General features: G+C 37.1%; 1 protein-coding gene across 3 annotated transcripts; it reads right to left on the bottom strand.

Annotated features, from left to right (window-relative positions):
- Nucleotides 1-355: 355 nt before the first annotated feature.
- LOC136265867 (uncharacterized) lies at nt 356-18,144 on the bottom strand. Of its 3 annotated transcripts, none has more exons than XM_066060801.1 (7): nt 18,014-18,144; nt 15,337-15,384; nt 10,887-11,156; nt 10,471-10,515; nt 9,091-9,333; nt 1,358-1,729; nt 356-637 (listed from the first exon to the last, which is right to left on the bottom strand). In XM_066060801.1, the coding sequence occupies exons 2-7, from the start codon at nt 15,374-15,376 to the stop codon at nt 582-584; spliced, it is 1,026 nt and encodes a 341-aa protein (XP_065916873.1). In that variant the 5' UTR covers nt 15,377-15,384; nt 18,014-18,144; the 3' UTR covers nt 356-581. The 3 variants fall into 3 exon arrangements, with proteins under 3 accessions (XP_065916873.1, XP_065916872.1, XP_065916874.1); XM_066060800.1 differs by having other exon boundaries at nt 357-637; nt 9,067-9,333; XM_066060802.1 differs by lacking the exon at nt 9,091-9,333 and having other exon boundaries at nt 357-637.
- Nucleotides 18,145-21,576: the final 3,432 nt, after the last annotated feature.

Raw genomic sequence — 21,576 nt, 5'->3', positions numbered from 1 at the left:
GAGTTCTCCTATACGTACGTATGCAGTAACAAACACAAATTAAAATTGGACTAAGTCCACTACAGTGGGATTCAAATAAAGAAGGTGTTTCTGAAGAAATGGTACAACATTCACATGATATGTTCATGGACACATGGTGTGCAGATCTATAATATAATGCTAACCTGTATAATTAGGACTATTTTTGGATTTGCTAGAAAGAGTTTGATGCTTTGGTAATTAGCTACACAGCTCATAGGCGGTCTTTCAATACAGGTGGTCACTAACACAGATTGCACTCTGTAAGACAAAATTGGCATGGCCTTGTTGTGAGTGGTTATTGGAGGTGTGCACTCCCATATAGTAATAATAGACTACAAAATTCCACTACATACCACAACATAATCCATCATATCTCTTGAACCCATTGTGATCCCACCATAACAATTATATATATCAAACATAGACCATGACCTAGTCATTATTCACAAAAAAATTCAAAGAATTCCAAGGAGCATTTTTTGAAATATTGAAAGGATTAAAGTTTACCTTTACATTGAATAAACATACATACAGTATGTATACCAGTACATTTTATGCTTTTATAGTTCTGACTTTCTTCTCTTAGCTGGAGGTTCTGATTCAACAGCAGTAGATGCTAAATAGTGATGAAGACCATTAGTAAATACCATTGACACATAAAAATTAATATGCACGAACGTACGCACGCACACACATTTATCAGCACAGAAAAATAATACCATATACAGCGGAACTTCTCTCAACAAACTCTGAATTTGCGTACATAATGGGAGAAATCTCTATAATAAATAAAAAGATTTTGGTCCCAACAGGTCTGACTCTATACATTTATACTCTTGAAAAAGAAAACATTACAGCAAAACTCATCCCAAAATTCAGGTTTCAAAGTGCCCACTATAAATAGAGAGGTTCCACTGTATGGCAAAATCTCTTTCCTTCCTGCAAAGAAGAACAGATTTACCCAATTGCATGAAATACAATTAATCAATAATTAATATCATATACTCTCTGTAGCTATTAACTCAGTTATATTGAGTCAGGCTCAATGCAGTGATAACTTTGTGCTCATTATAGTTTTCTGCTTCACCAGTTGACACCATGCAGGTCACCAGGTCCCTAAAGCAATGTGAGTAAAGTTTTTGTACTTATTTAAACAGCAACAGTAACTGTGAATCACTGAACATCAAGCCTGGAAACATTGTGATTACCAGGGTATTGTACCATGTAGCTGAGCTGCCTCATACACCAACACACACACACACACACATACACACACACACACATACACACACACACACATACACACACACACACATACACACACACACACACACACCTTGATTAGGCTGACTGTCCACTTCAATACCAAGAGACTTTTCTATGTTAGCAGCTATATCATTGTAGCCAGCACTCCTTAAGGCTGTCAACATATCCCGCCAAGACACATGATCACTAGTTAGGTATTCTCTGATCATTGCAGTACGACAGCTTCTAACATCACAATAATTACTCTCAATTTGCATAGTTTTGGAGCCATAATTGTCATTTAGTAAGTGTACAGACAGTTTCTTCCAGTCCACCACCTTCTCTACACATTTCATCAAATTGACAAAAGTTGGCTCTATCTTGCCACCCTTCCCATCTGATGCACAAAGGAGGATAGGAGCATCATCAGAAGACTTACCGGTGGTTTCAGCACTACCAGGTCCTACATGTGCATGAGATTACGATAATAGATAACATATAGCTACAGTAAGGTTGTTTTCAGTAATTTATTTTAAAAAGTACAGTAAAAACTTTAATACATATACTGTATATGAACTTTGACTTACAAATTTTTACATCATTATGTAAACTGTAAAAGTTTCCTCTGCAAATAATTATTCAGTGCCTTAAGCTTTTTGATATTTTAATTAATTTTTCCACTAAATTTAATTGTAGCCCCATTTGTGTTCATTGTACCCCTCATTCCACTGGCAGCAAAGCTGGCAGTAGAACATAGTAGCAATAAATAACAACAAAGAACCAGTAATAGTAGTAGTTGGCAGAAGTATAATTATAGTAACTAACAGGAGCTCATAATGTGACTTAGCAGCAACTATATATCAGCAGTGCAGATGCACCAGCAACCAGTCAGTATCCATACAGCCATATAGCAGCTAACAATAACCAATAACAGCTACAGTAAATAGCAGCTTGTGGAATTAGTTAGCAATGGTATCTATCCTTGACATATAGCAATAGAGATAGTGGCAATAAGAGCAGCCAACAATAACCCATAGCTGGTCAGTAACAAAAGCTGTCTTCATCTATTTAACACTTGCAGCAGCTGATATTATTGGTCGCATGCAGAAGTAAACAGCCATGATACAGATGGCAGGTGCTAAGGCTAGCAGCAACTAACAATACATACAGCGCTCCCTCGAGTCCCTGGTTTATCTGACCCCCTTGGGACCAAGACATGCTCAGATAATCAAAAAGTTTGGATAATCAAAGTCCGTTCATTTGTATACAGAGCCTTGTTCAAATACTCTAATAGAACATACATCTTAGACGAAATACTCTAATAATAGAGCAGTCATTCTACTATTCAGATAATCGAGGTTCAGATAATTGAGGGAGCACTGCATGTAGCTAGTAGTAGTTGATATGACAGATACAGGTACTCCTAAATACAGCCTTATTAATTCTTTACTACCCTCACTAAAATCCACTAAATCTATACAACCAAGTAGCTACTATAATATGGTCAAGATTAAAATAATAATGTACACAAAAACTATATGTAACCGAATCTTGGGAAATGATTCAATATCACATATGAAATACAGTGTATTTCTTCATGTATTTATAGTTATGAGTACATATTCCCAAGTGTTTCTAACAATATTTCAGTAATTTAAGCACTGAATTCCATGCATTGTTTTGAAATGTTATGGAATATTTAATACTGTTCACGTGGCAGCAATAAATATACTGAAATAAAAATGTGTTATTTTGGAACCATTTCCCAAAATTCAGTCACATATGGCCTACAAATTTGTACTATAGGGTTGCCAATGAGCAAAAACAAAGTAATAAGTGTTTTAGTGCAAGTGACTGAAATGATATGATGATATGATGATTCTATTTATGGCTAATCAAAACAGGTTAGCACCATAGGCTGCAAAAAAAGGGAGGGGTAGGGGGGTAGGGGGCTGAATCCCTCCTTAGTCTGCTGAGGCTAAGCCCTCCTCAGAATGATATCTCACTGAAATGGGGCGGGGCTGAAAACTGTGAAAAAGATCAATACTCTAATAAAACACTCAAATACCCTAATAGAGCAGTCAAAGCTCTTCACAAAACAGTGGTAAAAATGGAAAAATCACCTACAGTGGGAATTGAACACTAACTTCTTACTTTGATAGTTGGTGTCTAACCACTGTACCAAGCGTTTCCAGATGTCTAAGGCTGTTTTGTTTTGTTCATAAATGCTATACATAGATCCAATGACTCTGTGGTCAACAGCTAAAAAAAACAGGTTTGTATTAGCTGCAAATAATTACTTTTGACTAAAAAGTTGGTATTTTAGTTGAAATACTTCAAACTGTACCTATAAATTAATTCTGGTGAACTTTGAGATATTGTGAAAGCTAAAAATGGCTACAGCCCAGACCCTCTGCTACCAGAGATTCTATGCTCTGGTTACCCCCCCCACACACACACACACACATCAAATACTTCCTCTACCACTGGTTAGCACATGATGTATCATGCATTACTGGCATAATGGCATGGGTCACATCTACAATTAATACCACCATTAATCCGACAGATCATCATTTGCAAAGCAGATATTTGGTTTTTAATTGGCTCCATATGTGTTTCAGAGCCATTTGTTTACAAGTGACATACCACTAAATCGTGAAAATTACGAAGCTCATCTTCGCCAGTCGTCAAACATCCCTCTCTACCAAACCTCCTAAACAACGTGGTACCATGTCAACTTTAACAGTACCCTAAAAGGCCAGCAGTATTTGTGTCTTTCTGTTGCTTTGTGTGTTGTTTTTCAGCTCTACCCTAGGCATCAATTGGGGGATCCATGTTTGCGAACAGAATCAAGTGACCTAGAACTGAATCACCATCGAAGAATAACCCAGAGAACTGTATTGTATGCTCAGAAAAGGCTACTGACGATGTGTTTGAATGCTGCTGGTGTGAGAGTCATCAGCACAGTGCTTGTGCCAAGATAAGTTCTGATCTTAGTAGTATGTTGAATAATGTTGTGGGTAACATTGTGTTCTTTTGTTCAACCTGCCTTGAGAAGGTGCCTATGGCCCTTCAATTTTATGAAGAACAGATATGTGTTGATTCAAGGCTAGAGTCTGTTGAAACCAAGCTCTCAGAGGTCCAATCCACTGAGAAGAAACTTTCTGAGGTAATTAAAAATATTGAATCACAGCTTGGTAGATACCACAAAGAATTAAATTACAACTGCAATAGCAAGCAACTCCTCACCTGCCAACAACTCAGTTTCCCCAACACCTCTACAAGTCTCTGAGGATTCTGTTGCTCAGATTGAAGCCTCCCTAGTTGTAGAACAAAAAGAAAAGGAGAAGCGTCAGACAAACATCATCATACATAACCTTGAAGAGTCTAATGCCACAGATGGTACTGCTAGAAAACAGGATGACATTAAAAAGTGTTTGTCAGCACTTCAAAAACCTACCTAGGTCTATCTGTATCAATCACCAATGCTTTCTGACTAGGGAAAAGATCTGATAAGCCAAGACGTTTGAAAGTGTCTCTCAGTTCCACTCAAGAAAGAGCTTCTGTCCTAAAGAACAAAACCAAACTCAGATCAGGGGCGGATCCAGGGGAGGGGCTTTGGGGGCTGAAGCTCCCCCTTCACTTTTAGACTTTACTTGATCAATATGCTGAGGATTATAATGAAAGTTTGTCTTAGCATAATTATATGATTACTAATAATACAAATACTCATAAAACAACCTTATAAACATCTTTCCAAGGCATTAATTTATGCTAAAGGTTATGCAACAAGGACCTGGATCAACATTGAAGTTGTACAAGATTGAGATACTCTAATAGAGCAGTCACCTAACTACTCTAATAGAACAATCACTGGAAGCATATAGTTAATTCTGTTATGGAATTTTTCCAAATCTGCCTGCACCTATACATACAATGAAGTGCATTGGTCTGTTTACAAGGCTTGATTCATCCACTTGTGTAGTTAATATGTATGGCAATACTTAATTCAGGTACACAATTTCCATTGAAAATGCTCTCAGGTTCAATCTCGTATCATTCAAATTTCAAAATTTTCCACCTCTTCAACATTATTATTCTAACGTGCACCTATTGTTGTGCAATTGTGAGAGGGTGCATCATGTGCTTGGTTGTCAGTACCTACCCAAACTTTTCCATTAACAAAATACTTTAGAGAGCCATAACTATAAGCAGTGTATAAATATCTACAGGCAGAAATATGAATTTTATGTGGAAATGTCTCCAAATTACAGTATTTTAGCATCTATTTTTCAAAAATTTCCTAGGGGGGCATGCCCCCAGACCCCCCTAGTTCCAGCATGCTTCGCATACTGGGAGGTGTGTAAAGCACACCTCTACCCAAGAGATTAGTACTTTGAGTTAGCTCCCCCCCCCTTTATAAATCCTAGATCCGCCCCTGCAGATCTACCACAAATCCACCAAATATCCGTTCCTTGTTTATAACACCAGATCTTACCCCACTTGAACAAAAGAAACACAAAGCACTGAAGCAACAACTGGCTGACATGAATAAGTCAGAAAATGTTTATATGATAAAAAATGGGAAAGTAGTGCGGAGGAACACTTAAACCCCTCCCGCACTGATAATCCTATACCCCCTTCCCCAATTGATTTTACTTCTACTGACTGTGATGTATCCCACCTTTTGACTGCTCTGGTACTAAATTGTCAATATTTGGTTTCCAAGAAAGAATCCTTTCAGAATATAATTAATACTCACTCTCCTGATGTTAATTTTGGTACAGAATCATGGCTCAAATCTAGTATAAAGAACAGTAAAGGCTTTCCAAGTGGTTATGTTGTTTATCGTCAAGACCGAGCCAACGGCTATGGTGATGTTTTTGTTGCCTGTCGTGATACCTTTACTACTCATGATATTCATCTCACTGCCTTGTCTTGTGAGTTAGTGGCTTGTCATATTCAACTAGCAGATCAATCATCACTTATTGCTTGCTCAGTTTACAGACCACCTTCTAGTGATGAATCTTACCTAGCAGAACTCTGTCGACAACTTACAGCTATTCATATGAAATTCCCCAATTCTGCTTTATGGATTGCAGGAGACACTAACCTTCCTGATATAAACTGGGTAAATAATTGCACCACCAGTCACTCTTATCCTGTCACTCTAAACAACTCCTTCCTTGATTTCCTTAATGACAATGCACTTAGTCAAATGGTCAACACACCCACTAGAGGTCCAAACATATTAGACGTTTTCAGAACCAACAGACCTTCTTTAGTTGAGACATGTGACACCGTAGATGGTATCAGTGATCATGAAGCAGTTCTTGTTGTCTCATCCGTTGTAGCAAACCTCTCCTCTCCATCTAAAAGAATAATCTATCTGTGGGCCCAAGCTGACTTTAACATTATCCGAAGTAACATTCAAACACTCTGTGAGGACTTTCTCAATAACTATTCAACTTCGACTCCTGTTGATGTTTTATGGAATGAATTTCTGTCCATTTGTAATACCTGTATGGATTCAGTCCCAATCAAACTAATTTCTTCCAAATGTAAGTACCCTTGGATCAATAACTATATTAAGAGGCTGACCCGCAGAAAGCAGCGTGCATACAATCAAGCTAGACGTTCTAACCTACCAACAGACTAGTCTAAGTATTACGATCTCAAAAGACAGTCCCAGCGCGAATGTTGTACAGCTTTTAAAGATATGTATCCAATCTTGTTGATCCTAACAAGAACACAATTACTAAACGTTTGTGGTCTTTCATTAAGAATAAAAGGCAAGATTCTGTTGGAGTGGGCACCCTCAAACATCAGGGTGAAACATTTGTGGATGCTACAGACAAAGCAAACCTCTTAGCAGATTATTTCTCATCTGTTTTCACCAATGAAGATGTCACTCACCTTCCTACACTAAGTACTGATCCAACACCTAGTATACCACCAATTCAGATACATGTGGATGGCATATACCATCTACTATCAAACATCCAACAACATAAGGCACCCGGGCCTGACAACCTTCCTGTTCGTTTTCTTAAAGAAGTGGCATATGAAATCTCCCCAGCCTTATCATTGATCTTCCAGGCTTCTTTAGATCAAGGTACACTACCAAGTATCTGGAAAACTGCGAAGGTAGTTCCTATTTATAAGAAAGGTAATAAATCAGACCCATGCAACTATAGACCTGTGTCCCTTACGAGTATCTGCTGCAAAATATTAGAGCATATAGTATATTCAAGTGTATCTAATCATTTAACATCCTTTAACATTCTATGCGATGAACAACATGGTTTCCGTCACAAAAGGAGTTGTGAAACACAATTAATTTCCACGGTAAAAGACTTTGCCAAGTGTTTGAATCAAAGGGCCAATGTGATGTACTTCTACTTGACTTTAGTAAGGCCGTGTTTGATAAGGTTCCACATTCCCGACCCTACCTCAAGCTCCAACACTATGGGATTGATGGATCTATCCTATTGTGGATTAAGTCCTTTTTAACTTGCAGATCCCAGTATGTAGTGCTAGAAGGGAAAAACAGCTACTCTAAACAAGTTCTCTCTGGTGTACCCCAAGGTACTGTACTCGCGCCACTTCTGTTTTTATTGTATATAAATGATCTCCCTGCTTGTGTCAATAATAAAGTTAAATTGTATGCAGATGATGTCCTACTGTACTCCTACATACATTCCGAATCTGATTGTATAACCCTACAACAGGACCTTGACAAACTTACTGAATGGGCTCATACTTGGCTGATGGAATTTAACATTACGAAATGTGAACACTTGAGAATTACCAATAAAAGAAATCCCATCATTTATAGCTATCATCTGGAGAAGTCTATCATCTCTGAGGTTCCTCACACAAAATATCTTGGGGTCACCATTGACCAGAAACTATCATGGAATGAACACATTCAAAGAGTCACTAGCAAAGCAAACCAGATTTTTGCGTCGTAATCTTCACCAATGCCCTGTTTCTGTTAAGAAAAATTGTTACAAGATGATGGTCCGCCCCATTGTTGAATATGCATCCTCTGTCTGGGCACCCCACACCCACACCAACATAAATCAACTTGAATCCATCCAAAGGAGAGCAGCTAGATTTTGCTACAATAATTTTTCTAGATTTAGTAGTGTAACAAGAATGATGTCATCATTAAATTTACCTACCCTCAAAGAAAGAAGAAACAAATCTAAGATAACTACAATGTATAAGATAATTAATGGCAATCTAAGTATACCTACAAATGATCTAATACCTAATCATCGTCCATCAAGGGAAGGATATTATAAACAGCTTGTCACTATGATTGACTCTTATAAATTTTCCTTTTTCCATTCTACAATCAGACTCTGGAACACACTCCCCCCCTTGTAATTCACTCCCCTACCTTAGATGAGTTTTGTACCAACTTGAACATGCATTATGATCACACCTGTGCACAACAATCTTTTTGATTTCTGCACAGTAACTAATATAATAAGTAAAATACCAAACAATTGAGATACTCTAATAGAGCAGTCACTTGGATGTAATAGAGCACACACTTTTAATTGCCAGTGACATCTTTGATTTACATGCTTATCTAGAAATGATACTGTTTATAAAGTAGCTTGGCTCTGTGTGTTCAGCTTGCAAACATGCACAGATAGATATACTGTAATAGAGCAGTTACCAGTTTTAATTCCTTAATTCTATTGTAGCAAACACAAAAGGGTTGCTAGAAAAATCTAGAAATGAAAATTTATGCTTGTATACATACATATATATCTAACACACTTATATTGCCAGAGGACAATTCACCAGATCTGATGTGGTTGATGGCATCTTCCATCTGACCCCAACTCGCCTTGCCGTGACACAACCACTGGAATAACATACTTCTGAAACAGGTCAGTGTCCTATCAGAATTGTGGGCATTATCAGTGGATATCATCTCTAACTGATAATTCTCAAATCCTAATGATACACCAAGAGCCTTCCAGTGAAGGGCATATGATGGGGGTACATGTTTGTAGAGATCTGCCAGAAATGGTCTATTATCTCCTATAATGTTAGTAAACATTATTTGGCTAAACGCAAACAGTCTGTGAATACTGTACATATCATCAACACACACACAATGTAAAAAGTTGTGAGGACCATTGCAAGCAAATACAAAACACCTTTAAATCTTTCCAGTATTGGATGAGTTTTGGCTTGGTGATTTAGAACATCTTGACAACCATCAGCCAGCTTTGGTTTATAATGAGTAAAAAAACAACAATAAACATGCTGCCTGCATATAGCAAGAGTAAATAATTTACTCTTGCTTATAGCTGGATAATGTGCCTTAGTGAACTTAAAAAATTCAAAGGACCAAATTTGCTGAACTGTGTGGATTTTTCAGATTGACAAATACATTGGCAATTCACCTGCCTTAGTCACAAAATAGTCCAAGGCAGTCTAGCATAAACATTTGTAGATAAAAAAATTGCATGGAACAAATGAATGCGTGCACAGAAAAGAAAACAGTACATCAAAAGTGCAAAGAAGTTATGACCTAGGCAGGAATTGAAACCACATTGGTTATAATAACTTGGGAGGAGCGCAAAACACTACAGTTGTTTGTCTGTGGTTTTGACAGGAATGTAGCTCAACTTTTCAGAGGGTCTTCTTACACCAGTGCCTTCAATGCATTGCAAAGAACAAACAAAAACACGTGATTTGCTGACCCAATATTCGAGTTGCCAGATGACAAGAAATTAATTTCAGTGCGTCAATACTTGTTTTGGATGCCATGATACTGTGAGCTAAAAGTTGAGTCCTAAAAGGTGTGTACAATAAAGGTATGATTTAGAAAGAATAAAAATGCAGCAGTCTGGATTTGAACCCATGACCTCCTGCACCACTTAAACAGTTTGTTCTGTGGTTTTCAAAGGAATGTAGCCAAGCTTTCTCTACACCAAGGCTTTTGACTTACTGTAGAAGATGAAAGGAAGCACACATCAGCTCAGAACAAAAATCTTTAAGTAGCGGAGTGATAAGTGCTTCATTTTAGCACTTATTGTGTCGATCTGTGCCAAGTTTGATGAATAAGCAGCATGTAAGTCAGATGGACAGCATTTCAGCTTAGTAGATTTTATCATTTTAATATCATAACATAGTTTGTAAACACACTAGCAACATATAATATGAACTCACTTGACTTCCCATCTGGTATTATAGTGAGGGTGTTAGGCATTGAAACTGTAACACATACATGATTATAAATATTTTAAACAGTTTTAAACTTTGTAAATGGCAAATTACATAACATTAAAAGGTAGGAAATGCAGAAACTGAAGTTTGATATTCTTAGATGAAAATCACATGGAAAAATGGTTAGGCTTAAACAAAGGCTCAACAAATACCCAACATAATTTGAAATCCACAAGTTAATAATTACATTTATGTACTATCCATTCATAGTTTTACCCAAGTCCATGAGCTCAATTTGTATGAGCCCATGAAAATGTGGGAAAGTCTTGAAATTGTACAGAATTGGCTCAGACAATAGTGTAGGAAAGTTTTAACATATAGCTATAATGATGTATTCAACATTTCATGCCTCAACCTACCTTCTTCTTGGACATTATTAGTGGAAACCACACCAGTTTTTATGAGGCTAATAGCATCATCCAGTTTACCCCAAGTTGCTGATCGTTTCAATGTTAGCCATTTTGAAAACATTGCTCTACAGCAGGTTGTAGGGTTGTGAGCATTATCTTGTGAAATCATCTCCAACTGGCATTCCTCAACTCCAAGTGCTGCACCAAGACTCCTCCACTGGTCTGCATATTGTGGGACTATAACCCGGTAAATGTCTACCAGTGAAGGCCTGTCATCTTCTGTGGTGATATTATATGTGTTTTAATAAAGAGTGAATTGATGATCATTATAATATGTGGATGACCATATAATCATTTTTGCATAATACTAAGAGTTCATAATATTTGTAAGGTGGAGAGTGTCTAACTTGAATGTATTCACCAAACACCCTGCATAAAGTAACAGCTCAGCCTTATTTCAGAACAAAGGCTTTACCTTCATCAACACTAATCAACACCAATCAACAGTTTTCTATCCCCCAGTAAAGGTGTTGATTTGATGAAAGGTGAACTTTACACAGGGTGTTTGTACAGGCCATACTGAGAGTTAGACAGTCTCTACTGTGCTCACTTCTTATTGTTTTACTGTGATTTAATATCATGCACTACTCCAGCTTGTTTCAGTACTTTTTATTGATGTGCTATGGTTCCTATTCTAGTTAAAATCCAAATTTTTTGTGTACTTGTTTGTTGACTTTTTTGGAAATAATTATTATGACTGCAGAAAGAAATGGCACTATGCGCCTCAGCTATATCAATTATTGTCTGAAAAGTGAAGTATCATTATGCTTCGTTGTCAGCTATGTTCAACCCATTACACAACGTTACGAATCAAGACCTGTTCGAAAATCACTTCTGCAATCCACGTATACCACATCAAAAGAAATGCTGCGCACCCCACAATTATCATCTGAAAAGTGTTGTTTTTTGTTTTTATCTGCTTTACCAGTTTGACACTGAAGCATCCATAACGTTTCGTTGTTGACTATGTTCAACCCATTACACAGCAGTATGAATCAAGAACTGTTTGAAAAGCACTTCTGCAATGTAGCCACTATGAAATATACAGACGATTTCGGAAGCCTTCACATGCTACTGCCAAATCGACACTTTCGTTGTCAGCAAAGATGAATGGGACACAAAGGAGGATAATGGTAAGTCCATGAAGAATGCATTGTGTGTACTGCGGTATGCCAAAAGGCACCTCTCTAGTCAAAGCGATGTCAAACACTGAAAAAATCAAGCCCATAGCCTTAGCCATTGTCAAGTTACGCTTGCCTGAAGGCATCAGCCAGTCAGTTACTCAGTCAGTCAATCAGTTACTCAGTCAGTCAGTCAGTCAGTCAGTAGAAAATTCTGTTCAATAAAGTTTTAAAAAATTAGCAACTTGTTGAAAGCATCGACCTGAAGGCTTGTTTGGGCTTAGTTTTGCCTAACTAACACTGCCTCATCGTCATCTGGAAAAGATGAGGCTGGCTTTTGAGCGATGTTTTTTCATGGGCCACGCCTACTCCTTTGTGGTCCCTACTGTACAGTACAATAACTGTATGATTATGTGCTAATAACCAGCAGTATAAGCTGATGCACAGCATCACTTGTTGCATACTTGGACATGTTTATTATCAGTAAAATAGTGTGGTCCAATCATTAACAAGCAAATAGCCACTATATTGCCAATACCAGTAAAAGTTTGAAAAAATATGCTCTAAGAAACTTTTGATGTAATACAACAGCAACTTGTACCATGACAATATGTAGATCAACTCCACCAAGCTGCTTATAAGAATGTTCATTTGTCACTGCAACCATATACACTTGCATGTATCGTAATGTTTGCACTGTATAGACTGTATCACTAAATGTGCCTACAAGCAACTGAATTACCATATTTATACTTGGTTAAATACTGCATCTTCAATAGTAGCCACACTAGAGCAGCACCACAATCCATAAAAAATTATGAGCTTAAATGTTATGATTGAGCATCTCAAGCATCACCACATTGATTTTTTGAACTAATTAAAAGTAATAAATGCTGTGGTGTATAACCATGTAGCTACTTCTACTATTCAGGACAACACTCTATGCAAGGCGTACTAAACATATCTGTACTTACTACTTTTTCTCTTTTTTTGTAATACAAATAGGTAGCTGCTATTGTTCCAAATAGAAATCATGCACCATTTATTACACACACACACACACACACACACACACACACACACACACACACACACACACACACACACACACACACACACACACACACACACACACACACACACACACACACACACACACACACACACACACACACACACACACACACACACACACACACACACACACACACACACACACACACACACACACACACACACACACACACACACACACACCATCCTCTTAGTATTGGAAGACACACTCCTTGGTGCTTCCTTGTTAATGAGATTGTGGTTACTGTTCTATAGTTTGCTTATGGTAAAGAATCACACATTAGTTTTTAGCGTAAAACATTGCTCATTAACTTAAGCATTAGCAGTGTTGGGACAGTTACATTTTAAATGTAACTCGTTACATATTACATATTATTTACAACTGAACTATTTAGTTACAGATACATATTACTCATATAATAAAGTAACTATAATAATAATATTACATATTATATTATTTTGTATCACAGCCTTAAGCTGTCACGTGTGAAACTACCACTTTATCACATGACATGATTGCGTTGTTGGACAATGTGCAATCCTTGGTTATAAGTAAGAAGCTGGTGAATAAGCTTCATTCAGTAAGCTTCGTTACTTCGTAGTGGCTAGGTGTTACTCATTGGATTACTAACGAGATTAGTAACTTTATTATTTAAAGTAATAATATTACATAATATTAGACTTGTTACAGTAACTTCATTACTTAGATAGTGCATTACATTTGCAAGTAAAGTAACTTGAGTCATAATACCTGTTTTTACACCATATTTCGTTATATTACTTCATTACCACAAAAGTAATAATTATTATGTAACGCGTTACTTATGTAACGTGTTACATGTGTAACGTGTTACATATGTAATGGGTTACTCCCAACACTGATCATTAGTTTCTCATCCTTCAATACTCAAGATATAAATGCAGAAAGGTAGAATTTTATTTTCATTAACTAAATAGCTGAATTAACTAGCTAAAACAACCCAGAATAATGCAGTTTCTTAGACTGCTCTAGCTAGTTACCAACTTTAAAAGGTACTGGGTAGCTGCACTCAGCCACTAATGGTACACAAAATCCTTGATGTGGTAAGGAAAATGGCAATGTGAGTGGGGGTGAGAAGCTAATAATTAAGTTTACATGGCCTTAAAACTTCTATTTTGAAATATGTTTTGTATGGTTATGTCCTACAGTGTATGTAAGATACTAAAGGGATATTATGTAGCATAAGTAGCTGCATAGGCGGATCTAGGAGACACTGTCAGGGGGGGCCAAGGGGGGGGCAAGAAGTTTTAGTGCACAACAGTGTTTATTCTACTATGAGCTATGGGGAAATTCTAGAACACAAGTTATATTCATTTGCATAACCTTATTCAGCATATAGCTGGATGAACGATGGACATACAGTTTGTAAAACTGTAGTTGGAGAAAATTTTAAAAATCAGACCTCCCAGGTTTGAATTTCAGAGCATTTTTGATAATGCTTAGCTTAAAAGTGTATGATTTGCAATGCGTACAAAGATTGGTTAGCCTATCTGAGATAACCTGTTTGATGGTAAAGTGTATACCAAATCAAAATAAGGAGTAGCTAGCATTGTTACGATTTGTAAAATTTGTAAATTGATGACATCAGAATTGCGACTATTCTATTAGAGTAGTGACTGCTCTATTAGAGTAGTGACTGCTCTATTAGAGTATCTCGATCCTTGCACAAAATTCAAATTTATTTGCCTCACTTTCTTTACAGTGTACAGTTTAACTATAAATGTTAGGCACATTTATAAGCGATGTCTTCTATTTGCCAATTGGCTTTCTATACTTCTAAATGCAGTGTGAATGCATGATTCTAGTTTCTGGTATACATATGGTACTGTAGGTCCAAGGGGGGCCAGAGAAGGGCCAGGGGGGGCACAGCACCCCTTGGCCCCCCCTCAGATCCGCCTATGAGTAGCTGCTTGTCAATGTGGAATAACACTAATGTATGGTATGTATAAACTTACCTGTGACTATTAAATTAAAACTTGGCATAATTTTGTTTGCTAGCTATTACATGTCTGTGTGTCCTCTTAATTGTTCTTTTATTTGTTCTTGCAAATTGTACCGTTATTGTAGATTTTAGTTTTTGTATCACTGGGGACCACCTTGTCACTTAGCCTTTTGTGTACCCTGTTGTTAGACAAAATTGATGATAATTATAACAATAACTTACTTGATTTTCCATCTGGAATAACAGTGATTTTACTTTCCATAAAGGACTCTACAGATAAGATATATATCCACAGCTCATAATATTTCCAAGCATGAATAGATATGTATGTTATAACCAGTAAGTGTAGAATGTTATTTTTATTATACAAACAAAGCAAATTTGAAGCTGAGGCTTAGTGAAATAAACTCATTCTGTGTCTGTATTTATTATGTGATCGTTCACAAAGTAATTTAAAATTTCTACTTAACATGTAACTATACTCATGCATAACTTCAAATGTGGTATGGTCTGGTAAAAAGTAGTACGGATATATCATGCTGTTCTACACAAAAAGTGAGCTAGGAAGAAAAAAGCAAAACCAAAAGCAAGCATCACTATACACACATGTACTTTACATCAGAACTTACTTTATAATAATAGTCTATCAAGCAAAGTGTTTTTAATGTACTAGTGATTTTTGTAGCCAATCCATAGTAGTGTAGGTACATCTGTAGCTGCTGTTGCTATTTGGATATTATCACATGTTTGGTGTATGTCTTTTGTGGTTCCAACGAGTGTCTGCTCTCTATGTCTTGCCTTTCCTTTTATCTTCAATCATGCTGGTCATCATGTCTTCATGCAACGAAACCATATCGTGGCATGAATTTCCATTTTGACACTTTCTGTATTTAGACACCCCAAAACTATTTAAAGCACTTATGCTGCTGTAAGGGTGTATCCATTCACTGGACTGGACTACTGGACTGGACTACTGGACTGAACTACTGGACTCACATAAAATTTGCTCAAACACATTTTTCAAACCACAAACACCTTTTTCAACCACCAAAAGTGATTTCATAGAGTAGTACATCACACTTGAAGCTAGGGCTCTCCTCTCAATGTCATGTCTTGCATTAAAAAGAGGCACATACAGCTAACCGTAGTCTATCTTTTTTTAAATCGTTACAGCACAAGTGTAAGATACCTGGTCCTGCGGCCTGTTTAAAGATGCTAGCTATATTAAATATGTTTGAAAAGGTGCTATATAGTTTTGGAGGTCTATAACTTCGGTTTGAACTCCTGTTACACCCACTGTATTTTTTTTGCAAATATGTGTAACCTTACCTTCCTGTTTGAAAGTGAGTGCATTGGGAAGCAATTCTTTAACACTGCATACTCGTTGTTATTTACAAACATTATAAACCAAAGAGCTGGCAAAGCTAGAGTGAATGCACAGACTACAGGCAATTTCTATATCATAATGGTGTAAAACATATTATATGGTGGCTATTTCACAAAAGAAGGCTAAATAGGTAAGACGGCAGTGTTAACAGTGCACAGTGCTTGAAACATTGCTAGCAGTAGGCAAATTACGATAAAAAACTGTACCAAGGTTTTAGTGTAGTTTTTGTGATCAATGTACAAGTTTTATGTCTCGTGGTAAATGGTGTCAGTTTCTAAGACACTTATTTTAGTTAAGTCTGGTGATAATAGGCAAGAAAACAAAAAAAACTTGAGTCCAGCAGTCCAGTCCAGTCCAGTGAATGGATACACCCCTGCTGTAAGAGGTATTGCTAGCTAGTAGACACTGTACTCGTAGCTGCATGTTAGGATTGACCATGCCTCTTTACAAACTAGGAGCACCAAAGCACCGCAACATGTCCTAGCCGTATCGATCATATCAACCACACCTCTTACAGTGAAAAAGTGGCATGAAAAACCATGCCCCTTGAAAATATTGTGTAAACCAGTCGCCTGAGGCCCACTCAAAATACTCTAATAAAGCAGTCACCGTAATGCAACAGCTATGTTCAATAGAACAGTCATATATTGTACAGTATAGCCTAAATATTTTGAGGGTCACAGGGTTGAACAATGTTACCTAATTTAATTTTTTTGCAGATTTACAAACAATCCCAAAATGTATTAGACTATAGCTATATGGAGGCCTAAGGATAAAATTTTCACTGATAACCCCCAAAACCTCGAAATCACCTCCCTGGAAATATTTAGGTTATACAGCATATCACAGCTATAACAAAAAAAAAAACTAAATAAAAATGACACGGTAGGGATCCAAGCAATAAAAACTATAGTAAAACAAGAGATGAGAATGCCGGATAGTAATATAATTGAAAATCTATATGAATATGTAGCAACAAGCATTCTTAAGATGTGGGTTTACTTCTACATTGGTTTGTATAGTAACAATTCTCTCTACTGAATTAATTGCAGCACTGACTAGCTACATTTAGCTACATTTCCATCCACTGGTGGGTTCAGTTGTTGTGGCATAGTATGGTGGACATATCATGTAGGTTAATAGTGAAAATTTTACCATAGACCTTCATATAATAAATTAGAAACCGTTTACAAATCCGCGAAAAGTTTATTGTTAGCTACATTGCTCAACCATCTCTCTATAATCTATAGCTCAACCTCCCCTTCGAATAACCTCTAGCTAATCAATAACCGCCAGCGCTTGGTTCAAGAGACGATGTATGATATTGAAATCGTATAATAAATAGTAGAGAACCCAGGGCTAGACAGTCTTGGCCACTCTGTGGTTGAAACATTCAAAAATCGCGTTCCCGGCGGTTTGTGTGAGCGGCCCCACTGGCGGATACCTCGCGAGTTGGCGGATACTGGACTATTTATCACAAAGGGAGTATTTTAATGTAAACTGTAAACTAACCTTAGTGGCCAAGCCACTCAGATTACATCCTACCCGATGACAAGAGAGAAAAAGCGGTTTGGCCACGCGAGACTACTTTTGTAATAAATTCATCAGAAACTACTCCGGGTATCGCAACTTCCTAAACGCCTCTAAAATACTTATTGTTATCTATGAACTTTAACCGCCTTAAACGCCTCTAAAATACTTATTGTTATCTATGAACTTTAACCGCCTTGAATTTAATCACTTTACAAAATTGACAAAAGGTAGCAAGTTTTCTTTCGGGGACATACAATTCTAAGGGTCTGGTCTAGAGGCTAGCAGTCATGATCAAATTGGAACCACTTATAGCTACCCCATGGGGCCACCATTTACTGAATTCGAGTCAGTTGGTTTATTTGTAGTTAGCTAATGTAATTACATGTGTACAAGTAGTCATAATGTACGTGTGTATTTGATTTTTCTTGGGGCTGGTCCTCCTGGATGCATCAATAATTAGTGGCTGTCCAGTATAGTAGTGCCAGACCTGCACTCCGCATAACCTAGCTATTAAACTCCATTGACTCTTAATTGCACCATGTATAGATAATAATGACTACATTAATTACGAGGAGTAGTAACTGTTATTTATTATTTCCATTAATGTACAAACTCAGATATGAGTATTGTCATACATGTGTCATGTGTATGTAGCCATTGAAGTTTCTCAGTATGTCGTCTCAGCTGTAAAGTTGTATCAGTAGGTACATCTACCAAGTTCTTCATAATTTTATACATCATAAGAGTTCTTAGGGTGTTGCGTCTGCTTTCTAAAGTGGGCCATCCAAGTATGTACATTACATTGATGGTATGGTGACCAGGCTACACGGGCATATTCTAATATTGGGGAAACAAGCAATAATGTTTTAACATCTGGTGAATACTTCTTAAGATAATGCTGAAGGAACCCTCTCACTTTGTTTGCATTACTTACAACTTGTTGTCTTGTGTGCTCATTCCAATTTAGATTTTTATCTACAGACGCTCCAAGATATTTGGCATGATCAGCCTGCTGTATGGGCACACTGGACCGTTCATGCAGGAGCCAGGAGGAGTCTCGGAGCAACGGGTACACATGCAGTGTGAAAAGGTTCCATAATCATATCACTGAAGTTACCACAAAAGCTAAGCGAGTACTTGGCATGATCAAGAATCCTTTGAATATCTTGGCTTTGACATGTCATCTAAGTTGTTTACTGCACCATCTTGGAATACAGTGATGCCATTTGGGGACCACTATTTATTCTTGATCAGAGAAAGGTTGAAAAGGTACAATGTAGAGCTACCCTTCTCCTCCCATTTTTACATGACAAATCCTATATTAAGAGGCTGTATCCTTACCATCACTGTTGTATAGATGCCAGAAGGGTGACATAATTTTTCTATACAAATTTCTTAATGATTACTTCAGCTCAGGGGAGCAGAAAAGGGGGAGGGGGGAGTTGCTCCCCTCACTAATTCCAATGCTCAGTTTCCAAAGTAAAGCAACTATTGTAGTCATTAGCACCTTGTTTTACTATGCAGAAATGGAATCAGTGCACGAGATCAATATAGTAGAGCAGTCACCTAATTACTCTAATAGAACATTCAGCGGAATCACATAAGCTAGTCCTGCTATGCAATTTATTCAATATGTCTTCATTAACACGTATATCTAATAATCTGTACGTAATCAAGAGCATGGGTCTATCTGAAATACCTTAATCAATTTTACTGATGTAAGTATCTTGATGATAGTCATTGTCATAATATTTATAGGAGTATCCTATTCAAGTTCACATGTATCACTGAAAATGCTCTCAGATTCAATCTCAAAGCATTCAAATCTCAGCATGCCCCCAGACCCCCCTAGTGTTGGCTTACTTTGCATGCTAGTGTGCAAAGTACAGCTGATGATTTTAAAATTTTTTGTAACTCAGTTACAGCCATCCCACCTGACTTTCTCTCTCCCCCCTCCCCCCACTTTTAAGTACTGTTCTCCACCACTGCTTCAGCTCTGACTTTACTAATTTATACACCTACTCCACTACTACTACTACTACCAGGGAGCACTAGTTTAAATTGTTTAAACAACATTCGAGATTATTCATTGTGCAGATCAAATTACTTTATGAATAGAATGATTATTGATTGGGAACAGTTTGTACTTCACAATTAACACTTTTAAATCACTGTTAGATTTTACTAGATTTTAGATTATTTTTGTATAATGTTAATGCATTGATCAGGTATACAGGCTTTGCCTTTACCCGTATTTAATCATAATCATGAGTGGTCCCGGACCCACACACATTGAAATCATACTTGTGCAAACTGATATATGTATCCTGCTATTGCATTTTTATCCTTGGCATCTTTCACAATGATCAGCCACTAACTGTTCTCCAAATTCATCTTGCAGGGGTATTCATGCCATCACATGATCATTTTAGAACACTATAGAACATATGGCCCAGCTCACATTAAAATATAACTCGAATAACATTAAGATAACAGTCAAAATACTCTGCTTCTTTTATCCCATATCCCACTGTGGTCTGCTCTTGGCAACTCCAGTCTCAATCTAGAACTCTGATTTAACTATCACATGAAGTGATACAAACTATGTACAGATACATAAAATTTACTAAGCTTTAATGGAAATTTGAGATTTATTGCTTGTAGGTGTGAGATTCAATACCTTAAAATTGGGCATAAGATTATACCTCAGATTGTATAATGTGGCTTTTAATATCTTCCGTGGGAGAACAGTTATACTCTAACATAGCAGTCCCTCAGAATTCATACTGATTGTAATTGCATACTAATAATGGTTTTACCCCAGAAACAGATTACTTTATAATAGCCTTACAGTAAACTTAATAAAAAGTGTAGAATTTACCAACTGCCAGTTTTTCCCAGTTGTTGGCTGTGTCACAGCCACGATAAAACAGTAGACCATCTTCTTAGTGGTTGCACATTTCTTGTTCAGATTCAGTACAGACAAGGTAGCAGCATTCATTTACTGGCAATGCTGGTTTTCAGGTCTGCCATTATTGGTGGGCGGTGGTGAACATCACTACTAAAGGTAGTGATCATGATGCCTACCACAATGCACTATTTTTTAAGGTAGCTAGTGACAGTCACTAGCTTCATATTGTTTTTGTAGCAACTGACCATCATTACCAATCCACGAGGGTAGCTACAAGAAAGTAGTGAAGGTCGCTACAAGAAAGTAGTGAAGGTCGCTACAAAAGTAGTGACTATCACTGCATAAAAATAGCTAGCTAGTGAGTAGAAATTGTGGCAGAAATTAGTATAGTGAAATTCACTACTAATTTTTTATTGTACCAAGAGTATAGCTATATTGTAGAAGTTGGCTAAAAAGATATTCACTAAATTTCTTCAGTTTCTGCTTAACTGCTATTGTCAGATTTGCCGGATTGTGATTATTATTGGTAAGACAATAGTCTAGGTAGATCAAAAAAGTAGTTGAATTAGTATTGATTGTCTTATGCATTAGTTCACTTACCAGAAGTTCTTGTAGTGACAGTTGTGAAAAA

Source organism: Dysidea avara, chromosome 9, assembly GCF_963678975.1.
Source record: "Dysidea avara chromosome 9, odDysAvar1.4, whole genome shotgun sequence".
Lineage (NCBI taxonomy): Eukaryota > Metazoa > Porifera > Demospongiae > Dictyoceratida > Dysideidae > Dysidea > Dysidea avara.
The sequence above is the reverse complement of the archived record's forward strand: the minus strand, read 5'-3'. Positions and strand labels throughout refer to the sequence as shown.